We start from the raw sequence: 18,384 nt of genomic DNA on the forward strand, positions 1-18,384 counted from the left end.
TAAGGCTAAAAGGATAAGGAACTACCTCGTCTTACACATTGTTTTTGGGCAGCTAACCTTTGTTTTACTGTTAGATGATTAAGTTACGTGATTATGGGGGAGAAAAGAATTGTATCTTGTATGCATGTCTGACTGTGCTGTAAAAACCTATATAAAGGGAGGACGGTTCCCTTACAGAGAGCATCGCTTGACACAGCTCCGCAAGCCCTGCGAAGACTGTTAAGTGATCCTCCAAAGCTTGTACTTGCTTAAATAAACTGTGGCTTTTCACAGAAGTTGGCGTATTGCATTTGTATCAAGTGCGAAGGAATCTCCTAAAATGGAACTCAACACAGTTGGCAATGGACATATGGCTATCAGCCCTTTAATAAAACTGGCCACTTAATAACAAAACAAAGAATTCTAATGGAGTCACTAATTCTAATCAATTGGTTACAATTAACTTAAAACGCCATCGTCTGTGCAAATCACATAGTGACCACTTGTTTAAAAGTAAAACTTTAAAATATTGAACTTTACATCCAAAGCTAATCCTTCTTGTAGCGAAATTGTCTCCCCAACTCTCTACGTAGGCAAATGCTATCAGAACAATGGCTAATCTGTTTGCTACAAACAGAATCTCAATACAACACCAACAGAAAATGTAGGAGATAGTCAGCAGGCTGGCAGCCTCTTTGGAGACAGGAACAAAGGCAAAGCTCTCTCCTCAGATGCTGCCAGACCTGTTGAGCATTTCCAACATTTTCTCTATTTTATCTCTGAAGTCCACCATCTGAATTATTTCACCTGAAACCGTTTGTTACCCAGTAAAGTGCTGAGAAAAATATTAGGACAACGTATCTTGATTATGTTGTCTAGTCAGTCAGTTGCAAAATGCATTTTTGTTCACTTTATTAACGGAGGTTATTGGTGCAACTGAAGTCTACAGTGCAGCAGAGGTTGCTCAGACCTGAATGCAGGTTTGATCAGATCAAAGTTAAACTGACCATCAATACAGCTAAACAATGTCTCTTTCTTTACCTTCAGAATATCTTAAGTTTTTTAAGCAAAGTAAATTTGGAAACTTACCAGTTGCACTGAGAAACAGACATATAATAAGACAGAATACATTCTCCATTTTCAGAAAATGTCAAATGCGCACTTGATAACAATCTCTTCTCTAATCAGAAAGGAAGTGTGTCATGTGATAGAAAACCAAACAATTAACCAAACTTGCATTATTTCATCAGAGTCAGCACCTAGTTTAGAAACTGCAAAAAAAGCCACCTGGGTTTCACAAATAATTAATTGCCAGGCGTAGAGAATAGGGGTGATAAAATGTTATGTTTGGAACAGCCATCTCTCTTTTTACCAATACTGCCAGAGTTTCTGAGCATCTCTAACATTTAGTTTTGTCATTTTTAATCTTTAATCAGAGCGACGATGTGCAGCATGGATAGTGAGGGAAATTGGACACTGATATGTGAAAAAATGGATGTTGAAATCATTAAATCATTAAATAAGAAGAATCTTTGAGCTCATTGTGCTTGTATCAACATTTTAAAAGAACTGTCTGATGAGTCTCATTCGTTTTCTTCCCTCCGTAGCCCTGCAAAATTATTGTGTTCTAGTATTGACCCAATTCCTCTTCAAATGTTTTCATCATACATTCACAGGATGTGGGCATCATTTGTTTGATCATGTTGTAATGTAGGTTCCTTGTGTGTGCATACAAGCTCAGGCCAGACTGGACTGATACTGTTAAAACAGCCTGCGCATGATGGTAATTTCGCTCCGTGCTGTTCAGGTTTCAATCTCCCAGGAGAATAATATCACATTACTGCTGAGGTCACAGTTTACCCCAGAGGTTCATCTACATATTCAGTAAATCCTGACTGACAAGGCCAGCTTGTAATGTTAATGCTAAATAGCCCTTGAGCAGATAGCAGTGAACAGCCTTCTTGAATTGCTGCAGTTTTGTTTGGTGAAGGTATTCTGACAGCGTTGCTAGACAAGGTGTTTGAGGGTTTTGACTCTCGGACAATGAAGGAGCAGCAATATATTTCCAAGTAAGGATTTGAAGAGTAAGTTGGCACTGATGACATTGCCAAGCTCCTCTTCTCAATGTCCTTCTGGGTGGTAGATGTTGCAGTTTACAAAGCACTGTTGAAGATGCCTTGACAAATTGCTGCAGTGCACCTTCTAGATGAAACACACTGCATTCACCCTGCCACAAGTGTTGGGGAGTATGAACATGCCTGTAATTTTCAAATTTACAATGCTGACTTGCAATAGTAAAAATTAGCCCTCGAGTTGCAATATATTACAGAAGAAAGTGACACTTTTATTTATTTGGTGCCTTCACGAAACGTTGGACTACGGGGCGTTACTTGGATAATTAGTGGATCCTAAACTATTCCCCCCACGTCCTTATGACATCAGCATGGTGGGTGGTGCTTGGAACACTTCACAGGATTAACTTTTTCAGACTGTAATAACTCAGGAAATCCAAATGGTAAGCAACATCAGTTATTGTTGAACACCAAAATAGACTGACCACTCATGGCTGATGACCCATGGCTGATAAGCCATATGGCTGACCCATACACAGACTAGTCCCAGCCAGGGATATACAGTTCTGCAGACCCATCCCTGGATCTGTTTTACAAAAGGCTTAGGTGATGAGTTCCGGATCTGTTACCTAGGGAACTCCTACTCAATGAGCTGCACAAGGAAATTAATTAGTGATTCTCCATGGTCCTTATCTAACAATAGCAATGAGATTTCCCAGAATTTGCAGATGGTAGATTGTGGAAAGATGTCATGAATAAATTTGAAATAGTCAACCCTACAGGTAACAAAGGAGGGAAATTGTGCTCATGCAGTATTGGATGCCAGATGACATTTAATAGATTGAAGTATGAATTGAGGGGCAGGAAAGTACATCAAGGCCAGATCAACCAGCACTGACTATTGAATAGCATTAAAGAGGCAAATAGTCAACTCCTTCTCCTGCCTATTTTCTTGAGATCTCATGTGAAGTGATACATTTCAGTCAGAAGAACAAGGAAAGGCAAAATAAAGGAACATTTCTTAAAAGGGGTGCAAGACAAGGGACCACTGACAGAATATGTGCAGAAATTGTTGAAGGTGACACAGCAAGTTGAGAAAGTGGTTAAAGAAACATAGATGACCTGGGTTTTATAGAACTGATGACATTTTATATTGTTTCATTGGACACTCCAGACCTGGGGAATTAGAAGAACTAATGGAAAGAAGGTGCCTGACCTGTTTATAAATAATAAGCAATTCAGAGGAACAGACATTCTTCTATATGAGAGTTATATTGATTGTATCATGGCTAAAATTCTCAGAGGGGCTAACTCGATGATTTCAAAAGCAAATTACAATCTATTTGAAACTACAGGGCTAGGATGGTAGATGTATTGTCATTGCATACCTGTCACACATGCACGCATGTTGAAATTGAGCAAGATCACAGATAATTAATTGAGATGCTCTTTCAAAGTTTTGTAGCCTTTTCCTTGGGAAAGGGTGAAAAATAATCTGTTGTAATCACCAAGGAAATAAATACTACAGAACAGCCTGAAACCTAAACTTGTTTTTGCCATGTGAAGAGACACGTGTACAAACACATGAATTAGGAGAAGTAGGCTATTTGGCCCATGAAGCCTACTCCATCATTCAAATCAAATCCTGGCTGATCTATTTGTATTCTGAATTCCAAAAAACCATCAGCCCTCAACTTCCTTCTGATTCTTGTGCCTAACAAGAATCAATCCAGCCCCATCCCAACTTAAAAATAATGATTCAATGACCATGATGGAGAACATGTCCATGGCAACAAAATTTCCAGAAGAATTTGGGACTTGCAAGTGCAAACCAGCACATGGCATTTCCCATTTACATGAGCACAGGATTGAGGAGTGACCATAGGTATCACATGCTCAGTTCCTGAAGGTGGCTGACAAGTTGAATGACAACCTACCTCAACTCGAATCAGGTTTTAGAGTCCGTGATTTCTGGAACCAAGACTTGCAGAACTTAGATCAAGTAAGAACAGGCCTGTTCTCAATGTATTTCTTTTGGAAAGTAAGTGTACCCCTTTGGAGAGATGACCTGTTCCTTCCTGGTGGAGGTGAGGAATTCTTTTGGCATGGAAATTGGGTGTTCAATGGGACTGCTAACCAATGCAAAGATTGTGCATAAAATGTACCTAAACCTAGTGGAACCGTCGAACTTGTGAAGGCCCATCAAGCAGTGTTCCAAAGTGTCAACAAATGATGTCTTGTAAACAAGTTTTTTTATATGAATGAGAATGCTTTTTTCAATAGAGTGCATATTGCAATAAACTTTAAGTAACAAAAATGCTCATTTCCTCCTATACACATAGGTATAGTGAACAGTTAACACTTTGAGAAGGATAAAGTATTGGATGAAATAGGCAATATGTTGGCATGGGGTATGAGGGGCTATGGGATGTGGGTAGAGGGCAGTAGGCTGTATGAGTTGGAATAGGTGAGATGTCGGGAGTGTGGGGGTTGGGTGTGTAACTGGAGGAGAGTTTTCTATTTCCCCCTCTTTTGGAGATGTAAAGTGCTATTTTGCATCTGGTTGTGGGTCACATTTGGTAAAGCCAAGGGACCCTTATTAAATTGTAAAAATGTTTGTGCATTAAAAAAAGCATTTAACTCTTTGAGACTAACAATGTTTACAAGAAACTGACCAAAAATCATGTGTAGAGTTAGAAAATAACACTGTCAGATATTTCAAAATGCCTGTTCACATAAAACCATTAATTAGATTTGTGTTGCAGGCCTGATTTCACAATCTATCATTTTCACAATGGGATGCCCATCAAGAGAACATTTTGAAGGACAGCTCCAACCTGCTTTTGAATGGAAATGTTTATTAGCACAAGGAATTCAACACTTAAGTGAAATATTTGCTTTCATGAGGGATTAGGTGAAGTATATTCAGTGTGTTGACTTTTTTTGTTATTAATGTGTCTTTATTCCAGTAATGATATCAGCAATATACAGTCAGCAACCCTACTGAGATTTACCTATCGCAGATACTAGGTGAGTTTGCATAGAAAGGGAAGAGCAAAAGGTTGTGGGTAGAAGGGTAGGAGTTGGCAAGAGTTTACAAGGGGCTATAAAGGGCCATGTGGTTGTTAATGTCATAGGGTGGCACAGAGGGTATGATGGGCAATAGTAGACTGGTAGGTGGGCACAGGAGTTATAAAGGGCTTTGGAGGGTGCGTAGATGAGCTTAGGGTGACATTGTGGCAATAATAAGCTAAGCGGCCGAGTAAATGGGCATAGGGTGGCACAGGGAGAATGAGGGGCCAAGGGAGATGGGTAGCTGATATAGGGCATGAGAGGACATTGGGGTGGCGTGAAATGTATTGAGTGTCATGGATGTGGCTTTAGGGAGTGTGAGGGCATAGAGGTGAGGTGAAGAGATGTTTTACTTTTTAGCCTTTATGTTTAAACATTGACCATGGTGTTGGTGACCTGAGAAAGGCTTCCCACTAGCCCACCTAGGAAACTGGCAACCTCGTACGATCTTCCTAGATTACTCAGGCAAACTCTCAATCCATGCCATCCCCTAACCCAGACCAGAAATAAGGAGGGGGGGGGGGCCCATTTTTAAACATAGGATTTGCCGAGCTGGGATTTCTCCCAAAACTGCGCACTTGACACAGGGACAAAAATTAGAGCTTAACCCTGGTGAGCATCAGTTTATTATGTATCCCTGTCAGCGTGAGTCAGAGCAGATGAGTGAGTAGTTTCAGTTGCTTAATACAAGATAGCAGCAGATCAGAGATTACCAATAACTACATTTCAGGGTTCTGCTCCAGACATTATAACACAATTAACCTTTTTAAATGAGCTAAATCTATCCTCAGATCAGTGTAAACCAATTATTGCAATCTAATTCTCCCACAGAAAGCCATAAAGAACTCATAGATTCTGCTTACAAGTGAAGATTGCTGTCTGAGCTGCATGACCATGCACAACAATGTGGGACGAAGCAACCATAACACCTACGCATCTGCAATCTGCGATCTGCCATGAAGTAAATGGCAATTTCTGCGGCGTACAGCATACCAAACTGTCACACTTTTCAAAGGCATAAGGGAAGCACCTTTCATGAAGCTTGTGCTGCTGCTAAGAAACCCCAGGCTTATTGATGCACTTTAGTTTTCTCAGACTCAATGGTTGTCTTATTGGGCTCACTGTTGAGATGCCTTGGACCAACGCTGGAGAGATGTAATCTCAAATCCCACTATCACAGCTGACAATTAACATTCAAAGGTTTTTTTTTTCAAATCTATATTTTAAAAACTCATCTTACTTGGAAGAAACTGAGGGTTACAGGGTAGACATGTACTTTGGGTGGGTGACTTCAATACCCATTTCCAGAGGTGTCACAGCCTCACTCGTGACAATGCTGCCTAACTCTGGAAGGATGTATCTGCCAGACTGGGCCTAGGAGACAACCAACAAAGCCTTACCTCACCTCTATAAATCCCCCCAAGTAGATGCATTGGTCCATGACAGTAATTGTACAATTGGACAGCATATTGCCTTTGACACCAAGTCTCATCTAACATAAGCATTACCCTGCAATGTGTTGTGTGGCACTACTACCATGCAGACACAGAACAGATCCAACAGCTGTTTCATATATCTGACAAAGAACAATTTCACCCCAATGTGAACAGATAGACTTAGATGAAAGAAGTAGATTAAACTGTCAAATATTTGAAAGTTTGAGTTATAAAGAACAGCTGCATAGACTGTGTGACTATTTTCGCTGGAGCCTAGGAGATTGAAAGTCGACCTCATAGAAGTTTATAAAGTAATGAGGGGTATAGATTGGGTTAATGGCAGGTGTGTTTTCGCTAGGTTGGGGGATTTCAAGACTAGGTGGCACATGTTTTAAGGTGCGAGGAGAGAGGTTTAAAAAGAACATGAGGAGCAAATTTTTTTACACAGAGGGTGGTTTGCATGTGGAATGAACTTCCTGAGGAAGTGGTGGATGTGGGTACAGTTACAATGTTTAAAAGACATTTGGATAAATACATGAATAAGAAAGGTTTGGAAGGATATGAGCCAGGAGCTGGCAGGTGGGACCAGTTTAATTTGGAATTATGTTTGCCATTCAACTGTTTAGACCGAAGGGTACATTTCTATGCTGACTCCGTATTACTCTATGACTCTATGCACATCATAGCAGTTTATTTCAGAGCAACTCAGTGAGAGTTCGTCATCTGCTAACACCTCAATGTATGAAGGTCAACTTTAAATTGATAAATTTACAGAAACTTTCCCAGCAGCTTTTAAAGGGTTAACCCTTTTGACAAGATGAGTCAAGATTACATAAAGAAGGAGAGACTGAAGGAGGCATGGTGTAAATAAATGCTTACTCAAAAAACATCCTGAAACCTCATCCACACCTCTTTCATAGAGCACTGCACACACACACACCTTCTAAAATGTCACACGACAGCAACATTTGTTAAAGGAAATCACATTTAACAGTTTCACACAAGCTACTACCTTTTTCTAAAGGTCACAAAAGTACTTTCAAACCTAATTAAAGAGTTTCCCTGTTCTGAATCTGAATGAAAATCTAAAATCTTGATCAAAACACAGTTTTTAATTTAGTTATAACTACATGTTTCTATATAGATATAATAAATATTAGCTGGAATGTAAAGAGTTAGGACAGAGACCAAAAGAAACATTTTACAGCCAGGCTTGTAAAGCTGTGAAATCAATATTTGAAGCAGAATCCTTGTCAGTTAATCTTCCCAGGTTCTGTCTCTGTTAATTTTGGCAATCATTTGAGGATGAGTGAGGGGGAGGTCAGGGTAGAAAGCCCAGGAAAGGAGGGCAAACTGGAGGAATATTACATCTCAAGCGTGGGTCTGTGCCAATTAGCATGCAAGGATTGGGATGGTTTACTTATTTTGAAAATGGGCCAAAATGTTTCAAGGTGCAGAGCTGGATGAACGCAGCAGGCCAAGCAGCATCATAGGAGCAGTAAGGCTGACGTTTCGGGCCTAGACCTGATGTTGTTATTTCTATGCCCTTGCTGAAAAAAGCCTCTTCCAGAGTTGAATTGCCGATCAATCAGCACTTTGTTCTTGTACATTATAAAAAAGTTGCTTTCCCTTTACTTTGGAATTTTTTGCAAAGTGCCCTGATGAGTGCAAGATGAAAAGTTTTGACAAAACATGCCTTTCCTCAGTAATACCCAAATTCTATTCGAACAAAACATCATTCCTATTTAATTATCTCTGGACTTCACAAGTTTTAAACATGTAGTGCCATTTTCTCAAGGGAAAAATGACGTTTAGAGGTATTTAAGTTTAAGCCTTTAAATTTGGAGATGTCCTGTCTTTCAGAATAGAAACATCTTTCACAAGATCTTGTTCCATATCCTGGGTCTGATAGTTGCATACTGTCAGCATTGTACTAAGCAGCAGTAGATTGCATTAAAGCTGACAGAATTTCCTCATGTTCCAACTTGAATAGGAGTGAAACCGACACTTTAGGCTGCTTCAAAGAAAAATTATTATCACACGTTGAAATTGAGTTCTTCTAAAACACAAACAAAAATACTGAAGCTAATCATACTCATTCAGACCAGAAATCGATTCATTATTGTTTAATTACAAATATAATGCCCCACCCGTTATTTCAGGATGAAACAAAATTGTGTTGCCAGTTTTCTGCTGTGATACCTATTCCAGCAGGTGGTCTGTTTATCTTTAAAATTAACAAAACCTTTCCTGATAATTTATTATTTCAAATTTATAAGTTCACTTACATACTGTTGTTATTTCCTAGGATTCTCACGACCAACTCTAAGTTTTGAGTTAGCCACACACCATAAACCATCAGACATGCTGCAGCATTAATGCTGGTTCATCTCACACAGTGGAATACACTGGTTAACCCTGATTTACTGATCCATTGTTTCCAATGTCAAGAACGTGATCTATTACTTGAACGGTAAAAAAATTGCAGCATGCTGCTGTGCAGAGGGACCTGGGTGATCTTGTGCATGAATCACAGAAGGTTGGTTTGATGTACAACAGGTAATTAAGAAGGCAAATTGAATATTGCCCTTCATTGCTAAAGGGACTGAGTTTAAAAGCAGGGAGGTTATGTTTCAGCTGGTGCTGGTGCTGGTGAGGCCACTCCTGGAGTACTACATGCATTTTTAATTTCCTTACTTGAGAAAGGATGTACTGGCACTGAAGGGGGTGCAGAGGAGATTCACCAGGTTGATTCTGGAGTTGAGAGGGTTGATTTATGAGGAGAGACCAAGTAGACTGCGATTATATTCATTAGAATTTAGAAGAATGAGAGGGAATCTTATAGAAACATATAAAATTATGAAGGCAATAGATTAGATACAAGCAGGGAGGCTGATTTCACTGGCAGGTGAAACTAGAACAAGAGGGCATAGCCTCAAAATTAGGGGGACCAGACTTAGGACTGAATTGAGGAGGAACCTCTTCACCCACAGGATTGTGAATCTGTGGAATTCCCTGCCCAAGTAGTCGAGGCTACTTCATTGGATGTTTTAAAGCTAAAATAGATAATTTATTGAACAGTAAAGGAATTAAGTGTTATGATGAAAGGGTAGGTAAGTGGAGCTGAGGCCATGAAAAGATCAGCCATGATTGTGTTGAATGGCAGAGTAGGCTCGAAGGGCCAGATGGCCTACTCCTGCTCCTGGTTCTTATGTTATGAAATATACCTGAAGTTTAACACTACACAGCTGCTTAAAAACTGACTATCTCTGAAGTTCATCTATCATCCTGTTAAGAGTTCAATGTTTGGGCGATGATATTTAACAACAAAGAGAACAATAAAGAACAACACAGTACAGGAGCAGGCCCTTTGACGCACCAAGACTGTGCCAATATTTTCTAAACTAAAAATAATTTGCCTCTATACTGTCTGTGTCCCTCCATTTCCTGCCTATTTCTATATCAGTCAAGATGCCTCTTAAACGTTGCTATTGTATCCACCTCCACTACCTCTTCTGGCAGTGCATTCTAGGCACTTAGCATCCTGTGTGTAAAAAAAAAACTACCTCTCACATCTGTAAACATTCCCCCTATTACCTTAAACCTATGTCCCTTAGTAATTGACATTTTTAACCTGGGAAAAAGATTCCAACTATCTATTCTATCCATGCATCTTATAATTTTGTAAACCTCTATCAGGTTGCCGCTCAGCCTCTGAATTTCAATCTCTCCTCATAGCTAATACCATCCAAACCAGGCATGATCCTGGTAAACTATTTCTGTACCTCTCCAAAGCCTCCATATCCTTCTGGTAGTGTGGGTGACCAGAACTGTGCACAATATTCCAAATGTGGCCGAAGTAAAGTTCTATAAAGCTGCAACATGACTTGCCAATTTTTCTACTCTACGCCCCACCCAATGAAGACAAACATGCCAATGCCGTCTTAACCACCTTATCAACTTGTGTTGCCATTTTCTAGGAACTGTAAACCTGTATGCCTAGATCCCTCTGTATGTTGATGCTTCTAAGGATTCTGCCATTTACTGTATTCTTCCTTCCTGCATTAGATCTCCCAAAAATGCATCACCTTGCATTTGTCTAGATTAAACTCCATTTGCCATTTCTCCGCCCAAGCCTCCAGCCTATATCCTGCTGTATCCTTTGGCAATCCTCCTCACTATCCCTCAAATCTTTGTATCATCTGCAAACCTACTGAACAAGCCACCTATATTCTCCTCCAAATAATTTTGTATATTTCACAAACATGTGTCCCAGCTCTGAGCCCTATGGAATACCACTAGTCACAGATTTCCACTCGTTCTACCTCTACTCTCTGCCTCTGACTAAGCCAATTCTGCATCCATCTCAACAGCTCACTGCAGATCCTGTCAAACTTCGCCTTTTGTATCAGCCTGCCATAAGGCCTTGTTAAAGTCCATATAGACCATATCTACCAGATTGCCCTCATCAATTATTTTTGTCACTTCCTCAAAAAACTCAATCAAGTTTGTGAAATGCAACCTTCCCCTTACTCACTCTTGTTCTTCCGATTGTTTATTGTAAGTTCCCACCTGTTTGGAAAGTATGACAGCAAGTGTAGCAATAGGTAACAGTGTGTGATAAATTTGTAGAACTTAACAGGAGAGGAACAGAGAAATGAAAGAATAAGCCTCCAAATATCACAAGGAGTGTGACAACATCAACTGAGCGCAGTTTGAGGATTAAAGAGATGGAGAATGGCAGCTTAAACAGAGGAAGGTGGAGGAGAAACAGTGCCTTTTTACACTAAGGACAGCTATCCATTAAATGGGAATTGTATTACATAATTGATTTCCTGCAATTGTATTCTCATCAGTGGCGGACACAGGGAACATGTATGTATCTTTTGCAGGGTTGCTAGCGCATTAGGGAAATTCACATTTTAACAAATTGAGGTTAATTTCCTGCAATTACTACACAAAAATCCAACTATTCACCAAGAAAAGGGAAAAAAAACAACTTTCCTTTTTCAATCTTTGAGCTAGATATCACAGTTAGTTCTACATCCATTGATCAAACAAGTGACATGAACATTCAATAATGATGTGCAAATGCTGGCTTGATCAAAGGTGTCATCTGGAGCATAATTAGGCTTCTGATATAATAAGATCTTGACTTGACTTTAGAGGCAGCCTTGAACACTTGACTTTGCGTATACAGTGTCTTTTATTATACACTCGGCTCTGTGGTGGCATTTATGGCTCTGATTCTGAAGATCATACATTATAAATCACAATGCAGAAACTGGAGCAGAAAATTAGTCTGACACTCCATTCCAGTAGTAAGACAGTGCAGTACCATTTGAAATATTGAATGGAATTTCATATTCCTCTCTGGAGTGGAAAACCAGACAGGCAGAGGCAACTCATAGACTGGGAGTCAACTTCTCAATGGCAGGTTGAAAGTTTGGACTTATTTAGTTTAGGAACAAATAAATTGCAGGAAGAGGTTCCAAGTATTTTTTTCATCATGTGTAATGAGCAGAGCAATGGCTAAACAAAGGCTATCACCCGAGGACATGGTAATACCATGGAAGATGTTAAGGTAGCTGAAACTTTATTTAAGAATGAGGATATCTCATGCAAAAGAAGAGTTTGGTGTGTCTTCACTGAGACTCAGGAAGCAGATCCATCATTAAGTAAGTTAGCAAAGGCAGCTCACACTGAAGTTAGGCTGAAGAGGTCCCAGAGTGTTATTTTATTTAAAACAGGGTTTTGAAGAGGAAGTGGAGACGAATAAAGAAAGAAACATCACAGACGTACAGACAAAGGATGGGCGGCTTTTCATCAAATAGTGGCAACTGTGAATATATTGCAAGGAAATATTATGAGTAGCACATTAAATTCCAAGGCAGTGCACAAAATTATATGGGAAGTGCAGGCATTGATAAACAGCCATTGAAAACAACAAGAGATAGTAGGAACTGCAGATGCTGGAGAATCTGAGATAACAAGGTGTAGAGCTGGATGAACACAGCAGGCCAAGCAGTATCAGAGGAGCAGGAAGGTTGACGTTTCGGAAGGGTCTGGGCCGGAAACGTCAGCCTTCCTGCTCCTCTGATGCTGCTTGGCCTGCTGTGTTCATCCAGCTCTACACCTTGTTATCATAGAAAACCACAACATGTAATGAGACCAGCACTTTAGATATCTATACCAGTTGTTGAAAAACCATTTTGTTGTGTGTTAGTGGGTTGTACAGAAGCATCTCCTAAAACAAAAGCAGGACGTCAGTATATCCTCACAATTATGGACATGACAATTTGATATCCAGAGGCTATTCCCTTAAGAATGATTACAGTTAGACTAGCAGTGGAAATGCTAAGAGATAGTAGGAACTGCAGATGCTGGAGAATCTGAGATAAATATTTTGAAGAAGGGTCTAGGCCCGAAACGTCAGCTTTCCTGCTCCTCTGATGCTGCTTGGCCTGCTGTGTTCATTCAGCTCTACACCTTGTTATCTCAGTGGAAATGCTAACACTTTTTTTTTACTCGTCATGGACTACTGTTTGAGGTTGTGGTTGGTTGGCGCGCGAGCTGGTTCATTACCTGCTGGGTAACATCATCAGTGCAGCCTCCAATAATGCGCTGTTGTGTTTTCACACCTGGTATTTAAACTCTGGGGTCCGTTGAGCTGGATTACCTCACTTCCGGTTTTCCGTCACTATGGAGTGTATATAGGGTCTAGCTCTATGTGTTTATTGATGGCTTTTTTAGTGAAGAACTAGGCCACTAGGAATTGAGGTACAGCCTGATGAGGATTCTAACTGCATGTCTAAAGGTTTCCAGGAAATCATTAGCAGTTTGACAATAAAACGCTTGAAGTCAAATATGTATCGTCTGCAAAAATAGGCAGTTTTGGAGAGCTGGCATCAGACTCTCAAAACTATGATGACAAATAAGTGCAGGATTGGAACTAAGGATTAGTTCATGAAGGCAGCTCATCACCACCTTCTCAAGGGCAACTAGGGATGGGCAATAAATACTGGCCTAGTCAGTGACGCCCACATCCCACAAAATGAATTAAAAAAACCTCGGTCAAGCTGTTCCAATACAGTTTCAAAACTGGAATCTGGTATGTCTTGTCCTCAAAAAGCAGGCTAAATCCGACTTGTCCAATTACTGTGCCATCAGGCTACTCTCCATACCAGCAACATGATGCTGCTTTGAATGATGTGAAGAAACTGCTGACATAATGCTGAACAGCAGGAATGGCAAGGTTATCAAGAAGAGGAAGTGGAGAAGTAGAAAAATGAAACGAACATGCAACAGATCACAGCGAAATAAGTCCAAGGAATGTTTATATTTCTTCATTTAACTTTAGCACAATAGGTGCATTGAATAAAATAATCTATCCATTTAGGTAATGATTTTGTACTAAATATGAATTGTTACTTGGTTTAATGTTTTCAGTTCTGGGCTATTAAAGGAATGTCAATATGTGGAAATAGAGATGAAACGGTAATTTAAATATCAGCAAATTTTTTGCATCTTCCATGGGCGAATCTTAACCAATATGAATCTCTCGACAACTGGCACAGCATTCATTGGGTAATCTCAATTATAGCAGAATCAAATGGTCTGTCAGTGAACTAGGCAGGAAACCCACAGTAAAATGATGCCCCCCTCCAGTTTAATTGTCAAATCTATTACCTTTATAACATTTCTAAGCATCAGGTGACATTGCCCCTAGTTACCAGTGCTCGGTGAGAATGTATTTGAGAAATCAACACATGCTGGTGACAATCACAAAAAAAAATGGAGTGACTGTTGGCAGGAATCATACACACTAACTGTTGGCTCTGCCCATGATAACACAGTCAACTTCATCTCTTGTAATTTGTTGACCAGAATCAACAAAACAAGTGCCATCTTGCTTCAACTCTTACATTCCACTCTTTCCCACTACAATTCCAAACTGTAGCTCCTGACTGCTTCCTTCTTTCCCAAATCTAGCTACTAATAGAGTAGGAAAGGACCCCTGCCAGGACTCAGCCACAGAGTGGCAGGAAGATCAAATTTCTCAGCACCTGCGATGCTAACTCTGTGTCACTGGTTGAGCAGCTGAGTAATATCCATCTTTTATATGAATTGAGCAGTGTCTCCCTTAACCTGCATATCCCTCAATTGTTTTCATGCCAGATTGTGAGTATAACAGACTGTGGTATGCCTATTTAGTTCAACCACTGGTTTTGTATCTCAGTTTTGGATTTTGAGGTCAATTAAAGGCACTGCACATCTGAATGATACTCTGTTTAAAAGAGCCTAGTAAGAGTCATAAGGTGGTGGCTAAATTGCAGTTCTCTCAATAAGCATGCAGAATCAAGAGGGCTGAATGTGAAATGTTGAAAGATTGCCCCAAAACCATCCTAATTCTCTAATGCTTCCTTGGAGGCTTCCATGATGCAAGCTTTGAGGTTCCAAAGAGATAAAGTGGACAAGAGAAAAGAAAGAGGCCCTCCTCACAAGTCAAACAGGTCACATTGGAACTTGTTGACAACATGAACAGCAGCTGTGTGATCCCTCAAACCAGGATTCAGTTCCACCCCAGGTTCAATATCTCATAAGGTTGGGTAAGATGAGAAGCTCCCCACTTTCAGCTGCAAACTCCACACCCACATCCCAGAGTTTTCCCAGACTGCGTTCCCCAGAGCAATATCCTGCCCATTCCACTCTCATCCTGCTTCCTCCAATTATCTCCTCAAATTCACATCAGAACAGCCAATAACCATCTTCATTTATTTCCATCTCATTGCTAATCCTCATAGTCACCATCCTCAAATGTTGTCATTCCATTAGATCCCCACAATCTTTTCTCACACTAATAATTTTCTTTCTTTTCTTGCAGAATAGAACACAGATCTCCTGGGAGAGAATGATGAAGGCCTTCTAATGAGAGCAATCTCATAGGAAAACATTGGGATTGACAAGGTGACATGCTGCAGGCCTTTGGTGACAGAAAGATAGGGCTTTTCTGCAAGCAGGGTGAAAGGTTACATTGTACACTGCCAAATGGCACATAGCAATCACTCATGTTGAAATGCTGTCAGCACTAACTAAAATATGAAGGACTACCGACTTCTGAATGTGAATCCTTCCATCTTGTTAATTCTAATTCATGTCTCTCATCTCCTTCAAGTTTGACCCTAAAGATGGGGTGGGACGAAGTGCTCAGAGGAAGCCACCCACTCGGCGGAAGTACCATCATATGATCCACATGCACTGTCCACCAGCTCAGATACGCACGTGTCACTCGATACTCTGAGACAGGTTATCATATGATTTACCACATGACCCTACACCCAGAGTCTGCAGCAGCCTCAAGAAGGCAGCTCACCACCAGCTTCTCCACGCAATTAGAAATAGGCAATAAATACCAGCATAGTCAACAGTGCCCAAATCCCTTGAGTGAATTAGAGAGAAGACAGACTTCACCCAGGAAACTGGCGACCTCCTCCATTCTTCCCAGGTCGTCCAGCCCATTTCCTGAACTTGACTAGGGTTTTGGACCAGAAGATTGGAAATGCTTTTAAAGATCGAGTTTACAAAGCTGGGCTTTCTTCTGTCTCTGCACACCCAACCCAGGAATGAAAATTGGGGCCATTGCTTGTGCTTAGAAAATTGGTGGGGAAACAAGAAAATAGAGAGGAAATTTGACTCAAGACCAAAGACAAAGTCAAAGCTTTTGGTGCTGTCTGTCTCATGCTGCTTCTGCAGTTTAGTTTGCAAGTCGTCCTGTGTTGTAGGTTCATGAAAGTGGCATCCAGGGTGATCAGTGATTCAGATTTTCAGGGACAGTCCACTAATTTGGCCATTTTTCCCATGCCATGTGTCTGATCTGTCTGGGATTCATGTGGTGCTAGATTTCTTTGGACATATCTGGCCACTCTTCTCTGGACATGGGCCAGGTGCTGTCAGTTATCAGGGTTGGTTTTTAAGTGTCTGGAGTGGAGTGCAGTCCTCAAGAGCATCCCGCCAAGACTCATGCCCCCCGACCCTCTCTCTGAAACCCTGCATCTCCCATGGCTAATCTACCTAACCTCACATTCCTGAACACAATGAGCAATTTAGCTTGGCCAATCCATCTGAACTGTGCATCTTTGGCCTGTGGGAGGAAACAGAGCACCCAAAGGAAACCCACACATTCACAGAGAGAGTGTACGAATTCCACACAGACAGTTGCCTGAGGCTGGAATCGAACCCAGGTCCCTGGTGCTGTGAGGCAGCAGTGCTAACCACTGAGCCACCATGCTTTGAGCCTGCTTCGAAAATCTGGATCCATGAACCTAGCTCTTAAACTTAGCACCTTCCTATCCACTTGATTTCTTCCTTCAGGTTTCTTGAATGATCCTCCAGGCACTCAACATCTGTAAGCTGCCCTAGTGTCATTCCACAAAGCACTATCAGCAATATTAATGTTCCTGTGGTGACTGACATCAGAAATAGTGCTGTCAATGTTGATCACCTTGATCCAATTAAAATAAATGTTCTAAACATCTTTCCTCAGAAAATGTTTTTCTTTCAGTTTTTAACTGACAAGTACGACAATTTATTTCAAAACTATCACACCGTTTGCTCTCTCATCCTGAGTTGACTGTCACTTCAATTGAATGTCATTTTTTTAGTCATGACAGTCTGCTTGAAAAACTCCTGACTCAGCAGAACACCAACATGGCTAATTATTCTCAGTAGATTTGCAATGCAGCTAGTTCTCATCCAATGGATTTATATTATCACAAAATGTTTTACCATACATTTATCAACAAGCAACTGATTTCTCCCTAAATTCCACCAGGGTACCTAACAATGAAGAGTTTGAGATAGTAGGAACTGCAGATGCTGGAGAATCTGAGACAACAAGGTTCAGGGCTGGATGAACACAGCAGGCCAAGCAGCATCATAGGAGCAGAAAGGCTGACGTTTCGGGCCTAGACCCTTCATCTTTTGTGTGCTTTGTCTTTGGACTACCTGATTTTTTTTTTAACAGGAGTGATCTATACTTCCAAACAACCACATCTGCTTAATCAATCTCTTTGCATTGCTATATCTTCCAGATTAAGAATTGGAACCCACCATTAACAGATTGCAGTGAATGAAGATATTCTTCTGTGGCATTTATTTTCAATAACTTACAGCACAAAAGAAGTGGATTTAACATGGAACAACATCCCAAGGCCCTGGATTGGACCGTAACCAGTGAGAAATTGGCACTGAATGAAGTAAAGAAATTTTGGAAAAGCTGGTTGATGGCTTAGTTAGAGAAAATTTAAGATGGTTGGAAAAGGTGAAATTAAGACGGAGAAGAAAAGAAATTTATGGAAGGAATTTCAGTCCTTTGAGCCCAGAGGGCTGACAGAATGGATGGCAACAGTGGTTGAAAGATTTGGGTGCTGTGGACAGCGGGTCATTGATGAAGACTTAAGTTGTCATTATAGATTTTTTAAAATTCATTCGTGGAATGCGTGTGTCACCGATTAGAGTCATAGAGTCATAGCTAGGCCAGAATTTATTGCACAATCCAAGGGGCAGTTAAGAGTCAACCATGTTGCTGTGGGTCTGGAATCACATGTACAGATTTGTCACATGACAGATTTCCTTCTTCATATGTATTAGTGAGTGAAATGAGTTTTTAAAATTATCAAAAGTGGTAACATGGTAAACATTAGTAGTAGGAACTGCAGATGCTGGAGAATCTGAGATAACAAGGTGTAGAGCTGGATGAACACAGCAGGCCAAGCAGCATCAGAGGAGCAGGAAGGCTGACGTTTCGGGTCGAGACCCTTCTTCAG

The 18,384-nt window shown here is 40.6% G+C and overlaps 1 protein-coding gene across 1 annotated transcript in view; it reads right to left on the reverse strand.

The window, feature by feature from the left end:
- LOC109930717 (nectin-1-like) overlaps nt 1-1,161 on the reverse strand; it is a 53,820-nt gene extending 52,659 nt beyond the window's left edge. The window contains exon 1 of the mRNA XM_048598146.1: nt 1,069-1,161. Coding sequence (XP_048454103.1) covers nt 1,069-1,117 — 49 coding nt within the window. The 5' untranslated portion in view covers nt 1,118-1,161. The remainder of the gene's footprint in view (nt 1-1,068) is intronic.
- Between the last annotated feature and the right edge of the window lie 17,223 nt (nt 1,162-18,384).

This window comes from Rhincodon typus, chromosome 6, assembly GCF_021869965.1.
Source record: "Rhincodon typus isolate 14 chromosome 6, sRhiTyp1.1, whole genome shotgun sequence".
Taxonomy (NCBI): Eukaryota; Metazoa; Chordata; class Chondrichthyes; order Orectolobiformes; family Rhincodontidae; genus Rhincodon; species Rhincodon typus.